Here is a 15,200-nt window from a genome sequence, read left to right as displayed (position 1 = left end):
CAGAGACCATTAGGACCCCCCACAGAGACCACTAGGACCCCCCACAGAGACCACTAGGACCCCCCCACAGAGACCACTAGGACCTCTCACATCCACCAGAAACGTCACTGGTCTTCGAGGCTTCATTTATCCGCCAGAAGATAAATGGCAGATCGCTGCCAGTCTTCCTGTCCCGCGGCGTCGACCATCTGCTCCCTCCAGCACATCTTTCCCAGCACATACTCCCTCTATTCACTTGTTTCAACACATCCCTCTACCCCCCACCATGCACCCGGCTGATAAAAAGACCTGCAGGGCTTAGACAATCTCAATCCTCTGGGATGCTCCCGGACGCAGGTTCGAATCCTCGTCACGGCCATTGTGGATTTGTTTTCAATAACTTTATTCAATACCCATTCCCCCCCCCCCCCCCATCCTTATAGTTTGTGATGGTTGAGTAGGCCCCCCTCCCCCATTTCAATAGGTCTCCCCCCTCCTCCTCCTCCCCCACTCCCCCCTCTCACCAAGGTTATTAGACATCTCCCCATTACCCAGCGTGGGGTTCGACCCCCTTAATGGTTCCCCAGGGATAGGGTCCAGTAATTAGTCAACCCCCTACGTCGCCTGGGGATTGGGGCACAAGGACGGATGGTGGGGTGGGGGGGGGGGAGTAGGGATGGAAGAGAGGATGTAGCGGGATTAGAGAATAGTTAAGTGGTGCGAAGAGACGAATATTAGTACGCGGGCGAGGCTGCGTTACGGGCTATTCATGCCCGTGCCATCTCTTGGGTGGCTTAATCTTTATCAATCAATCAGTCCCAGTGTCCTATTAACCTTATTACGAACATCCATGCATTGATCCTTTTGTTCCAAACTCCCACTAATCATAACTCCCAGATCCCCTTCGCAATCCGACTTCGCAATCTCAACACCATCCAGCTCGTATCTCTCGTATCTTGTAACTCTATCATCACCACCTAGCCTCAGAACTTTACATTTATCAGCACTAAACTGCATCTGCCAATCCCTTGACCATTCCAAAACCCTATTTAGATCAACTTGAAGTGATAGTGAGCCCTCCCTGGTGTTAATTACCCTACCGATCCCTGTATCATCTGCAAACTTGCAGATGTTGCTATTCAAACCTGAATCTAAATCATTTATATATATTACAAACAACAGAGGTCCCAAGCGTTCAATAAGCTTGTTAAAAATAAAAACCATTCAGGACACTTTACAACCTACGCAAGACCAATCTTGGATTATGCATCTTCGGAATAGAGGCCCAACCTAAAAAATGAAGCACACAGCAAAACAAGGCAAATTACTGGTATATATGACAATCGTCGTCTCAGAGATGAGGGGCTACAGTGAACGACTGAACGAAGACATCACAACAACATACAAGATACACACACAGTTGTGTGTATCATCCTGGCTAAAGAGACGTCAGGGAACCCGCCTTTACTGTACGAAATGCGAGCAATGTGAACGGTCTACAAGAAGAGATGGCCAAGACGAACTCAATAAGCATCTTAAAAGAAATAAGCCACAAGAAACATCACCAAGAGATGGAGAGGCGGGGCTACAGAGCTGATGCTCGACTCTGCAAGAACATCTAGGTGTGTACACACGCTTAAGTCAAGAGAGAGAGAGAGAGAGCATCACACCTGGCTGGACTTACCTGGTTGATGGGGTTCTGGGAGTTCTTCTACTCCCCAAGCCCGGCCCGAGGCCAGGCTTGACTTGTGAGAGTTTGGTCCACCAGGCTGTTGCTTGGAGCGGCCCGCAGGCCCACATATACCTGGTTGATGGGGTTCTGGGAGTTCTTCTACTGCCCAAGCCCGGCCCGAGGCCAGGCTTGACTTGTGAGAGTTTGGTCCACCAGGCTGTTGCTTGGAGCGGCCCGCAGGCCCACATATACCTGCTTGATGGGGTTCTGGGAGTTCTTCTACTGCCCAAGCCCGGCCTGAGGCCAGGCTTGACTTGTGAGAGTTTGGTCCACCAGGCTGTTGCTTGGAGCGGCCCGCAGGCCCACATATACCTGCTTGATGGGGTTCTGGGAGTTCTTCTACTGCCCAAGCCCGGCCTGAGGCCAGGCTTGACTTGTGAGAGTTTGGTCCACCTGGCTGTTGCTTGGAGCGGCCCGCAGGCTCACATATACCTGCTTGATGGGGTTCTGGGAGTTCTTCTACTGCCCAAGCCCGGCCTGAGGCCAGGCTTGACTTGTGAGAGTTTGGTCCACCAGGCTGATGCTTGGAGCGGCCCGCAGGCTCACATACCCACCACAGCCCGGGTGGTCCGGCACTCCTTGGACCAGCACATATTCGGAATATACAACAACACTTAACATTACTAGCCATCAAAACAACACATACAGCGCATGAAACCCCCGCCACACAGAACATTACACTACACATACGGGAACTCTATTCCCCGACCGACCACTTCCACCTGACGCTAAAAGCCCTGGTATTTCCACTACGCCAACTCCGCCTCGGTAAGTCTGGCAAATGGAACTCTTCACACGGAGTTCAAGAGCTCCAGTTTAACAGGAATTATTAGGTAAAAGATTAGGCGATTATCAGGCAAAAGGTATGGTAATTATCAGGTTAAAATTGAGATAATTGTCAGGTTAAAATTAAGCCAATTGTCACGTTAAAATTAAGCTAATTATTCGGTTAAGAGTAAGGTAATTACCCGGGTTAAATGTAAGGTTATCATTAGGTTAAGGGTAAGTTAATTAGCCCGAAGCCAAAGGCCTATAACCTTGCAGAGACATAGTAATAAGTAATATAGGACCATAATATTGACGTTTTTCTATCCATCGGGTTTGTACATTTCTGGTCAGGCAAAAGAGATATAATGTTCACGGCGTAGAAGATACTGAGAATAGGCTGACCACCTTCATAAGTGTCCGCTAAAGCTTCTAAAAAACCGCTTAAGTGCAGTCAGAAAGCTTAACAATCTCTCCACTAAATAACACATCGCATTTTGACGTCAAAATCCCCAACGTCCCAAATATGATGTACTATCATAAGAGGCTAGCAAAATTGACGGACTGTCCCGTCTTCTAACCCAGGGTCCGAGGTTGGGTTAGGTTCGGGCAAGTTAGTACATCATTTTTTTGACGTTGTGACAGCAATAGAGCTGCATAGTTAAGGGTCATGCAACTATTTCTTGACTCTTGTGCGCTGCAATGATTTTTATTCAAACTTTGAGGCATTAAGGTTGAATTTGGGTGAAATCTGACGTGCTTCAAAATCATTTTTGGTGCGAACTTTGGCCCGTTATCTGGTAACGGTCACTCAATTATAATGTCATAACTTTGTGCACTTTCTTCCCCCCAAAAGACTCTATCTCTGTCTCTCTTTCTCTCCCATCCCCTCTCTCTCCCACCCCCCCCCCCCCCCCTCTCTCTCTCTCCCTTCTCTCTCCTTCTACACATGGGGCATAACTTACAGTACTCTCTTTTGAGTACTGTAAGTTATGCCCCATGTGTAGAAGGAGAGTGTTGAAAAGTCTTGGGCCTATGATATTGATATGAGTTCTCTCTGCGTACCTATTGCACCTCTAACGTAATACTGAAGGTTTGCTGTGTCCTCTATATTGTCTACTCTCAGGAAAATCCCAGTGTCATCTGCAAAGGATGTCTGAAAATGTGACCCGTCCTCTTAAAAATAACGTTACTGTTCGCTGGTATGCGCGCTATGGCCAAAAGTGGACGTAATTTGTAATTTGAAATGAAATCGACTCACAAAAGTGACTGACTGTCCCGTTTTCTGTTTGAGTCGTCCGGCTTACTCGGTAAGGTTAGAAGAGGAAACTTTCAATTAACGTTTTTCATACCGTTTTGAAACTTTATGAGAATTTCCTGCCCACCTAACCTATCAGAGGACCCTTAACTTACTGTTGTTGAAAAAAAATCCCAAATTTATTTAAAAAAAAATTTCATTTTCAAATTACGTCCACTTTCGGTCATAAACCGGCAAAATCGACGTTATTTTTAAGAGGACAGGTTGTTATCATTTACGCACACACCAAGATAACCAGAGATACCTTAACAAAATAATCGACAAAAATAACAATAGAGGATAAGGCATCGAATTCACAATTAACAACCATCATTACACTCAATATTGAGCTGAAAATCCTTTGACCTTTCGGCTGCCGCAGCTACTCACATGCTACTGAAACTTCAGGCAAGCGCAGCATGAAACTATAAGAGCTGTCGAAACTCCCAGGAAGCTTTTTACGGGATCACCATAGCCCGTGCTACATGGACACTTCGTTCTCAGTAACTAAATCGACAACAACAACAACCCAGGAAGTAGAACGTTCTACAACAATTTATACAGCATTGTATTCCCAAATCCGGTTATTGCGCGTCGAAAAAGTTTAGAACTGTTATCGTTATCTTGAGGTTATCTTCAAATGATTTCCGGGCTTTTTAGTGTCCCCGCGGCCCGGTCCTCGACCAGGCCTCCACCCCCAGGAAGCAGCCCGTGACAGCTGACTAACACCCAGGTACCTATTTTACTGCTAGGTAACAGGGGCATAGGGTGAAAGAAACTCTGCCCATTGGAGTGACTGAAAAGTGACCAGATCCCTTGAAAGGCGAACCAGAGACATTCGGGGCTCCATGAAGCCTATAAGTTACCCCTCGCCTCAGAGGCCCCTTTAGAAAATGTGATTGATGAAAACCTCATTTTTTTAATGTCCTTAACAAAATAGTGACCAAGGTGGTGGTGGTGATCCGGGTGATGATGGTGACAGTGATGGTGATAACGACGAATGAAGACACATATAATGACGATGGTGAGGGAGATGAGAGTGATGATTAGCGAGGGGTAGTGATAGCACCCATAATAATTAGATATTGATCGATCGCACTAGGCTGTTGGAGGCAGGTTTAGGCCTATCGGCCGTTCCTCACTCACCACAGTAGCCTCGGCCCCATACACCTCGCGGCATGCCACTTCAAGAAATAGGCCTAACCAGACACAAAAAAGAGCAGCCATACCTACATAAAAAAGCTGTGCTTCAAAAGCTTCATCCAGTGACTACATAACAGCCAATCAACCCCAAACAACTGTTCATTTGTTCATTTTAACCCCAAATAAGTTACGTTCCCAATACACATTTACAATTACAAAGTTTTGTATCTGTAACAACTTAATTACAATAAAAACTGGACTAAAAAGGTATGAAGCGAAATCAAACTTATTTTTGCTATAATATATCATTTTTTTTTACAAACAGGAGGGCCAGATTCACGAAGCAGTTACGCAAGTACTTACGAACGTGTACATCTTTCCTCAATCTTTGACGGCTTTGGTTACATTTATTAAACAGTTTACAAGCATGAAAACTTGCCAATCAACTGTTGTTATTGTTATAAACAGCCTCCTGGTGCTTCGGAGCTCATTAACTGTTTAATAATTGTAAACAAAGCCGCCAAAGATTGAGAAAAGATGGACAGGTTCGCAAGTGCTTGCGTACTTGCTTCGTGAATCTGACCCTATGAACGGAAACAGACGACTCCTTCAGAAGGGTGAGATCCGTCCCTTCCCATAGATCATGTTAAGCCTTACCCCCTACTAGTTTTCCCTGGAATACGACCCGCCCACTCTCTTTACAACCAGGCAGCAAATTACTGCTGGGGAAACAGGTGCGGGGGTGAGGGGGCAGTGGGGATTGGCTCCCTGGTCAGGACTCTAACCCGAACCAAATCCCTGGCGAGGCGCGCGATGAGTATATATAGAAACGCATACACCTTCAGCAGTTCAACCTGTTCTACCAGAACGACGCATTTTGACGCATACTCTCCCTAAGGCCTATATATATATATATATATATATATATATATATATATATATATATATATATATATATATATATATATATATATATATATATATATATATATATATATATATTTTTGTCGAGTCCATCCTGTTGTAGTAGATATATCTACTATCTACTACCATCCTGATAGTAGATATAGTACAGTTTGATCGAAAGTACCAATATGACGTAGCTGCTTCAGGAAACTTTCCTTATTAAGACGACCCATAGCCCAGGCGAGAAGAGCTTCGGCGGCGTCACACGCCTGGGGGTCCACTGTTCGAGCCTCCTACAGCCCAACGTCAAGAAAGTGGCCTTATCCTAACCTACCAGAGGACCCAAAACAGAAAACGGGTCAGTGTGTCAATTCCGCCAGCCGCTGGCATTTTCCAGTGCGACCATTTTTTGGCCTTAGGGGAGAGTATACGGTCAAAACGCGACGTTCTGTCAAGAGGACGGGTTGCTGGGCGCCCCCCCCCCCTGTCAGGAGTAGAGTGACCTACCACAACCGGTCCATCCGGCCCTGTCTCTTCCCTCCATCCCACTCAACCCGGTTCAACACCAGGCTTAGCATGGACGCCATCTGAGCTTTCAAAAGAATATATATATATATATATATATATATATATATATATATATATATATATATATATATATATATATATATATATATATTGGAGAGTCCATCCTGTTGTAGTAGATATATCTACTATCCTGATAGTAGATATAGTACATTTTGATCGAAAGTACCAATATGATATAATCTTAGACCACCATTTTTGTACTGATAATTTTGTAGTCTGCGACAAAAAAGAGCTAAAATCCAAACTTAAACATTCATATTGCCTAGTATAGCATATATATATATATATATATATATATATATATATATATATGTTATATGTTTCATTGAATATGACCGCATATTCTGTATTTACTAAATGAACAAATCCTTGGCTCTCCCAAGTTAACGCTAGCATTGACTCCCCCAAGTTAATGCTAGCGTTGACTCTCCCAAGTTAATGCTAGCGTTGACTCTCCCAAGTTAATGCTAGCGTTGACTCTCCCAAGTTAATGCTAGCGTTGACTCTCCCAAGTTAACGCTAGCGTTGACTCTCCCAAGTTAATGCTAGCGTTGACTCTCCCAAGTTAACGCTAGCGTTGACTCCCAAGTTAATGCTAGCGTTGACTCTCCCAAGTTAACGCTAGCGTTGACTCCCAAGTTAACGTTAGCGTTAACTCTCCCAAGTTAACCCAATTTTAGTGCTATTAACAACACTTCACACGTATAAAACCCGTCAACCCAAACACCTGAAAATAAAATCATTTTGACGGTCTGAAACGTTGTCAATTCTTCCCTTCTTGGGTGTTAGACTATCAGCCGCGTTACTGTGATTAATAACGAATATCTGCGTTAATTGCACCTAATGCCATACCAGTACACCGTGAAATAAATAAAAAACAAAATGTCATAACTCTAAAAATAAAGGTTGTTGTTGTTTAAGATTCGCTACCTGGAACAAAAAGTTCCAAGTAGCACGGTCTATGGTGAGCCCGTAGTGGACTTTATTACGATAAAATAAAAAGGATTTCATCCTATTAAACACAAAGTTATTCTTTCATTACGTGACCTTCAAAGTTATAATTCCCAAAGCCTTGGCAACTACTGGAGACTAACTTATACATTTGGCACCACTAAGGGAAGCTAGGAGGGGGGGGGGGGGTAAAGGGAGGGGGTGTGGGAAAGAGGTGGGAGAGGAATAGGGGGGGGGGGGAAGGGTTTCAACGATAACAAAATTATATAAAAAAATACTGTTGTTGTTTAAAATTCGCTACCTAGAACAAAAAGTTCCAAGTAGCACGGGCTATGGTGAGCCCGTAAAAAAAAAACTGTTGGCCTTTTACCGTATTTGAGACTTGGATTGTGAAAAAAAAGAACTTTATTTTCAGACTTCAAGTTTCGTTTTTTTGCAGAATCATTACGGTTGAGTTTGGAGGTGTGAGGACAGTGAGCGGCTTCTCCCAGTACTAACCTTATATCCAGGGAGCCGGTCGGCCGAGCGGACAGCACGCTGGACACGTGATCCTATGGTCCTGGGTTCGATCCCAGGCGCCGGCGAGAAACAATGGGCAGTTTCTTTCACCCTATGCCCCTGTTACCTAGCAGTAAAATAGGTACCTGGGTGTTAGTCAGCTGTCACGGGCTGCTTCCTGGGGGTGGAGGCCTGGTCGAGGACCGGGCCGCGGGGACGCTAAAGCCCCGAAATCATCTCAAGATAACCTCAAGAAGATGGTGAAAGTACACTATGGGAGCTTAACAAAAAGGAGGCCTGGTCGAGGACCGGGCCGCGGGGACGCTAAGCCCCCGAAATCATCTCAAGATAACCACAGGCTTTGATAGGCTATAAGCAGATGACTTGAGAATGATAAGAGCTGATGAGCAAGCAAACCAGCTTGTTAACTCTTGACGATAACGTGGTTTAGACCCCTGGGGCCAGATTCACGAAGCAGTTACGCAAGCACTTACGAACCTGTACATCTTTTTTCAATCTTTGGCGGCTTTGATTAATTTGATTGAGTTACAATAACGTCTGATGTTATAATAGATAAACTTTGATTTGGTTTCAGTAGATATAGTTTGATTAGGTAGCAATAGATAAGGACAACGTCTAGTGTACCACAACGTCCAATGTACCGCGATAAGAGGAGACACCTAAGGAAACAAAAATGCTAAAAAAAAATAGAAAATTATCTTTCGTAAACAGTGATAGACGGTTGGAACCAGCTAAGAGAGAAGGTGGTGGAGGCCAAGACCATCAGTAGCTTCAAAGCGTTATACGACAAAGAGTATTTATTTATTTTATTTATTTAAATATATACAAGAAGGTACATTGGGATTGTGAGGATAAATAGGATAGTAATTACAATCTTGTAAAGCCACTAGTACGCGCAGCGTTTCGGGCTATGACAAAGAGTGCTGGGAAGACGGGACACCACGAGCGTAGCTCTCATCCTGTAACTATCTTGAGTTATCTTGAGGTTATCTTGAGATGATTTCGGGGCTTTAGTGTCCCCGCGGTCCGGTCCTCGACCAGGCCTCCACCCCCAGGAAGCAGCCCGTGACAGCTGACTAACACCCAGGTACCTATTTTACTGCTAGGTAACAGGGGCATAGGGTGAAAGAAACTCTGCCCATTGTTTCTCACCGGCGCCTGGGAACGAACCCAGGACCACAGGATCACAAGTCCAGCGTGCTGTCCGCTCGGCCGACCGGCTCCACTAACTACACTTAGGTAATTACACACACACACACACACACACACACACACACACACACACACACACACACACACACACACACACACACACTCAGTAGCTTCAAAGCGTTACATGACAAAGAGTGCTGGGAAGACGGGACACCACGAGCGTAGCTCTCATCCTGTAACTACACTTAGGTAATTATACACACACACAAGCGGCCAACAGCTAAACAGTTGTGCCCTACAATGCAACAAGGAAGAAGAAACAATACCTCAAGAGACGACTTAAACAAACCAAAGCTGGCGAGGAACAATTGACTTCATTACAATTTCAATCATCGATTGATCTCGAAGACAATTCTGTTTCATTCGATTAATGTATTTCGCTGATCTGTGATTCAAGTGCATAAAATACATCCTGACATTTATATTCTAAAATTACATGCTCGACATCCCTAATTTGAATTTATAAGTTTACCTTACCTAGAAAGGAATATTATCTGGCGAGCCAGAGATTTATTTTAGCGATAAACGTAATATTGGGTTATCTTCTTCTTGAGATGATTTCGGGGCTTAGCGTTTTCGCGGCCCGGTCCTCGAGCAGGCCTCCACGCCCAGGAAGCAGCCCGTGACAGCTGACTAACTCCCAGGTACCTATTTTACTGCTAGGTAACAGGGGCATAGGATGGTTATCTTGAGATGATTTCGGGGCATAGCGTCCCCGCGGCCCGGTCCTCGACCAGGCCTCCATTGTTACACACCCCCAGGAAGCAGCCCGTAGCAGCTGTCTAACTCCCAGGTACCTATTTACTGCTAGGTGAAAGAAACTGCCCAATTTTTCCGCTTCGGGGATCGAACCCGAAATCTCGGGACTACGAATCCCGAGCGCTGTCCACTCAGCCGTCAGTCCCCTCTCAGGTGAGGGTTAATTAATAATTGGACGATCCGTGTGTGTGGTGATTGGCGTTCCCTGCTCCTTGACTTGACCAATAGCAGACGTCATTGGTCATTAGTCCGGCCTCTTCCCGGATACACAGCACGCTAATGGCCCTGTAACCCCGCCCCCCGTAACCACTGACTCGTTAGTGGTTAACAGTCCAATCCCTTGGTGTTTAACACGCTGTTAATCCTGCCCCGGTCGCCCGAGCGGACAGCACGCTGGACACGTGATCCTGTGGTCCCGGGTTCGATCCCAGGCGTCGGCGAGAAACAATGGGCAGAGTTTTTTTCACTCTATGCCCCTGTTACCTAGCAGTAAAATTGGTACCTTGGAGTTAGTCAGCTGTCACAGGCTGCTTCCTGGGAGTGGAGGCCTGGCCGAGGACCGGGCCGCGGGGACACTAAAGCCCCGAAAATCATCTCAAGATAACCACCCTATGCCCCTGTTACCTAGCAGTAAAATAGGTACCTGGGTGTTAGTCAGCTGTCACGGGCTGCTTCCTGGGGTGTAGAGGCCTGGTCGAGGACCGGGCCGTGGGGACACTAAAGCCCCGAAATCATCTCAAGATAACCCCTTAACAGTAACCTGGTACGGTAATCACCAATTCAACCCTGCTACTAGTTTAGACTACCGTCTCTACCCCAAGACTATTCTTTCGGCTCCAACATAACCTTACGTTTAAATTCGCAATAATTAAAAATATGCAAAACCTTCCGATCCATATGAATATGTATATTCTGCCTTCCCCAACCCCCCTTTCCTACTCACAACGTTAAAACATAACCCAACACCCGTATTCACACGTGTTGAAATCTAACCATACGGAACAAATCCACAAGGGCCGTGACGAGGATTCGAACCTGGGTCCGTCTAACCATTTGCATTTTAATTACATTTGGCCAATCCCAGGTTATCTTGAGATCATTTCGGGGCTTTTTAGTGTCCCCGCGGCCCGGTCCTCGACCAGGCTTCCACCCCCAGGAAGCAGCCCGTGACAGCTGACTAACACCCAGGTACCTATTTTACTGCTAGGTAACAGGGGCATAGGGTGAAAGAAACTCTGCCCATTGTTTCTCGCCGGCGCCAGGGATCGAACCCAGGACCACAGGATCACAAGTCCAGCGTGCTGTCCGCTCGGCCGACCGGCTCCCAGGGCCGGACATTCCTCCAGTGACTTGCATGGAGGGAATTCGACACCTCAAGTCTTTGCCCCTCACATTGTTAATCTTATAAAGAGGGTGGAAACAGTGTGATCGGGTGGGTAACGAAATGCAATCATTTAGCAGGACCTGAGAGAGGGGAAAGCCATACAATACTCATTAGCGTTGCTTTTCTGGCAGCACAGAAATTGAAACGAGACCAGGTTTTAAATTGTCGATAATGATAGATTTGTATGTCTCGTGCCTGGTTCAGACAGAGAGAGAGAGAGAGAGAGAGAGAGAGAGAGAGAGAGAGAGAGAGAGAGAGAGAGAGAGAGAGAGAGAGAGAGAGAGAGAGAGAGAGAGACAGTCAGAGACAGAGAGAGACAGTCAGAGACAGTCAGAGACAGATAGAGACAGTCAGAGACAGAGAGAGACAGTCAGAGAGAGAGAGAGACAGTCAGAGACAGAGAGAGACAGTCAGAGATAGAGAGAGACAGTCAGAGACAGATAGAGACAGTCAGAGACAGAAAAACAGAGAGGTAGTGGGCATCATGTACCATTGCAGAATAGCTCCACACTAGCTCCGGGAGGAAGTTTTAACTAACAAACGTCACCAAACTTTCTTCTCTACCCCCTAAAACGAAAAAAACCCAAAGCATCCATTCCTGAGAGTAACCACGGCAGACGGGCCGGCCATTTGGGCCAATCACCCACTACGAGAGTGAGAAGAGCAGCTCCTTACATCCCCCATCACTGATAGTTAAGCAATGATAGACAACCCAACCCTGGTGGGACGAGGTACCTTATCCCGCGCGCACACACACACGCACACATCACGGCTAGTGTGTGTGTGTGTGTGTGTGTGTGTGTGTGTGTGTGTGTGTGTGTGTGTGTGTGTGTGTGTGTACTCACCTATTTGTGTTTGCGGGGGTTGAGCTCTGGCTCTTTGGTCCAGCCTCTCAACCGTCAATTTCAGGTCCATCAGTAGTCATCACAGTTTAATGTGAACCTTGTTGCGTATATTGGAAGTTGGACTTTTCTAGATCTTTCTAGTTTGGTCGTGTGCTTGAAAAGATTCAGAGATACGCCACGGAGTGCGTGCCAAGAATGCGTAGACCGAAGGGAGGGAGTGAGTGAGTGAGTGAGTGAGTGAGTGAGTGAGTGAGTGAGTGAGTGAGTGAGTGAGTGAGTGAGTGAGTGAGTGAGTGAGTGAGGGAGTGAGTATAAGTGATGCCCCAACTTGTCTTCATGAATGAAACTTAAGTATACCCCCTCCAATCCACAAACCAACCTCTTGACGCTTGGACGAAATTAAACTTAAGATACAAAGAAGGTCCCACAGCGTTCCCAAGATGCCTCCATGTACTGCTTACCGCCCCTCCTCCTTCTCTCCTCCTGTACTCCCTCACCCACTTCTCCACTACTGCTGTGGTCAAATAACATTATCATGGAGGGATTCACACCTCGTCTCAAGGACCAGCACGCGTGTGGGCTATGGAGCGCCTGCAGCCAGTCATCGCAAGATATCAACACACACACACAGTTGGTGATTTAGATTCATTTAGATTTTAGATTTAGATTAGGTGAGTCCGTGACTAACGTACAGGCTAGGTTAGGTTAGGTTGGGTTAGGTTACGTTAGGTTCACCTAACCTAACCTTATCACCTAAAACCTGGATGCTTTAGGTGATAAGAGAGGGGTATTGCTAGGTACTCATCTGGTCGATTTTGGTCAGAAACGGGTACTCATCAGGTCGTCAGAGATGAGTAACTTGAATGCCCTACTGTGACCTTACCGTATCGGATGACAGTGAGTTCCCATAGGTAGTCACCTGGCCGACACAGGTGACAGTGGGGTACTGTAGGTACCTGCTTGGTAGTCACCTGGCCGACACAGGTGACAGAGGGGTACTGTAGGTGCTCACCTGGCCGACACAGGTGACAGAGGCATACTGTAGGTGCTCACCTGGCCGACACAGGTGACAGAGGCATACTGTAGGTGCTCACCTGGCCGACACAGGTGACAGAGGGGTACTGTAGGTTGTCACCTGGCCGACACAGGTGACAGAGGGGTACTGTAGGTAGTCACCCGGCCGACACAGGTGACAGGGATACTGTAGGTACTCACCCGGCCGACACAGGTGACAGAAGGGGTTACTGGTACTCACCTGGCCGACACAGGTGACAGAAGGAGTTACCGGTACTCACCTGGCCGACACAGGTGACAGAAGGGGTTACTGGTACTCACCCGGCCGACACAGGTGACAGAAGGGGTTACTGGTACTCACCTGGCCGACACAGGTGACAGAAGGAGTTACCGGTACTCACCTGGCCGACACAGGTGACAGAAGGAGTTACTGGTACTCACCTACGCATTCGTTGGCCTCGTGGTCCGTGGCTCGACCCCACGGACGGTCGAAGTGGAAGCGTTTACACTTCTCACACTCGCGTCCGGCGGTGTTATGCGCGCAGTCGCACACCAACTCCCCCGTCGTCTTGTCGGGGATGCACCGGGAAGCGTGGCCGTTGCATTTGCACCGACCGCCGACTGCCAAATCGGCGACGGCGTAGCTGAAGCTCTCCTGCGCCACGCTCTCGTTATCGGCCGTGGCCTCGTCGAGCTCCGGATGCAAGCGGTTGAGCACCACCTTGATATCGGTGGCTGTCACCCAGTCCTGCATGACAGGCGAGGAGTCGAAGTCGTCGGCGGAGGGTCGTCCGTCGAGCGTGCTGAAGGCAATCCTGGTTGATCCTGAGCCTGTTAGCGGGTCGTTATGGCTGAGGTGAGCGTCGGTGCACAGTGCCTCCTGCTCATGAGCCTTAGCGATCACCATGCGACTCCTGAGACCGTAGACTTTGCGACACTGCGACGAGTAGTACTGAAAGGGAATCCACGTCCGGCCGTAATCCATGGACTTGAAGAGCGAGAGAGAATCGGGCTTTTGGCCGCAAAACTGGAGGTTGATGTAGGTGAGTTCGTACTTCTTGCCGAGGGAGAGAGTGAGGGTGACATTGTCGGGCTTGAGGGGATCGACGGGGGCCGAATGCCAGCAGGTTAGGTTGTTCAAGTTGTTAAGATCGGTCAGGTAATGCGGCGGGTGGGCGCGGGCGACGTCGCTAGCGTCACATACTTCACACTGACGGCTCACCTTCCCCTTCTCCAGCGTGGTCACGCAGTAGCGTGAAGGCGGCGTGCCGCATGTGCTAGACGTCTCCGCCGGCCGCCCGAACGCCGCGTTGATAAAGTCGGGCACGCACTTCTTGGGCAGCCCGCCCGACTCGTCGTAACACGGGTCTGGGGGATTGAACTGGGCCTCGTACATCTGCAGGTAGCTGCCGCCCGTGGCTTCCCCTAACCGCATCTGCAGCACCAACGCGGCCATCACAGCCACGTATCTACACATCGTTACAACGCCGCGGTTTTCCACTTATCAATCAACCCCGATACAATCACATTGGACACCTTTGCGCTAACAATCTGTTACACATTCTTCGAATTTACCACATATTCAAATCACTTGCAATTTCAAACACCCCTAGCTATGTTATCCCGTACGCCACTACGGGTAACTCGCGGAGGACCGCGGATATCACACGAGCAGGTCGGCAAGAGTTATCCGTTCTTGGCTGGCCGCGAGAGAGGAAGCGGCCGGGAGCGAGAGGACGCACAACTCTCCCTCGCGACGTCCGAGTGAGCACTGAGCACCGCAATGCGAGGGGGCGGGAGCCGGCCCACACGCGGGGGGCGGAGCCTGGCGCCCAGACTCCGCCCCTTCTGGTCACCGATAATACCGGGAAGTTACCGGTATCTTCACCGGTATTTATCTCACCAGTCACTACTAGGAACCGGGGCCTAGCTCCTCATAGCCTGCCTCCTAGCACGGTCCTCGACCAGGCCTCCACCCCCAGGAAGCAGCCCGTGACAGCTGACTAACACCCAGGTACCTATTTTACTGCTAGGTAACAGGGGCATAGGGTGAAAGAAACTCTGCCCATTGTTTCTCGCCGGCGCCTGGGATCGATCCCAGGACCA

The 15,200-nt window shown here is 47.9% G+C and overlaps 1 protein-coding gene across 2 annotated transcripts in view; it reads right to left on the bottom strand.

Annotated features, from left to right (window-relative positions):
* Nucleotides 1-14,862, bottom strand: part of NetA (Netrin-A) — a 425,804-nt gene extending 410,942 nt beyond the window's left edge. For both annotated transcript variants that reach the window (XM_069312214.1, XM_069312215.1), the window contains exon 1: nucleotides 13,536-14,862. In XM_069312214.1, coding sequence (XP_069168315.1) covers nucleotides 13,536-14,571 — 1,036 coding nt within the window. In that variant the 5' untranslated portion in view covers nucleotides 14,572-14,862. The remainder of the gene's footprint in view (nucleotides 1-13,535) is intronic.
* Between the last annotated feature and the right edge of the window lie 338 nt (nucleotides 14,863-15,200).

The sequence above is a fragment of the Procambarus clarkii genome, chromosome 71 (assembly GCF_040958095.1).
Source record: "Procambarus clarkii isolate CNS0578487 chromosome 71, FALCON_Pclarkii_2.0, whole genome shotgun sequence".
Classification (NCBI taxonomy): domain Eukaryota; kingdom Metazoa; phylum Arthropoda; class Malacostraca; order Decapoda; family Cambaridae; genus Procambarus; species Procambarus clarkii.
Note: the sequence above shows the minus strand (reverse complement) of the source record. Positions and strands in the feature narration are given on the sequence as shown.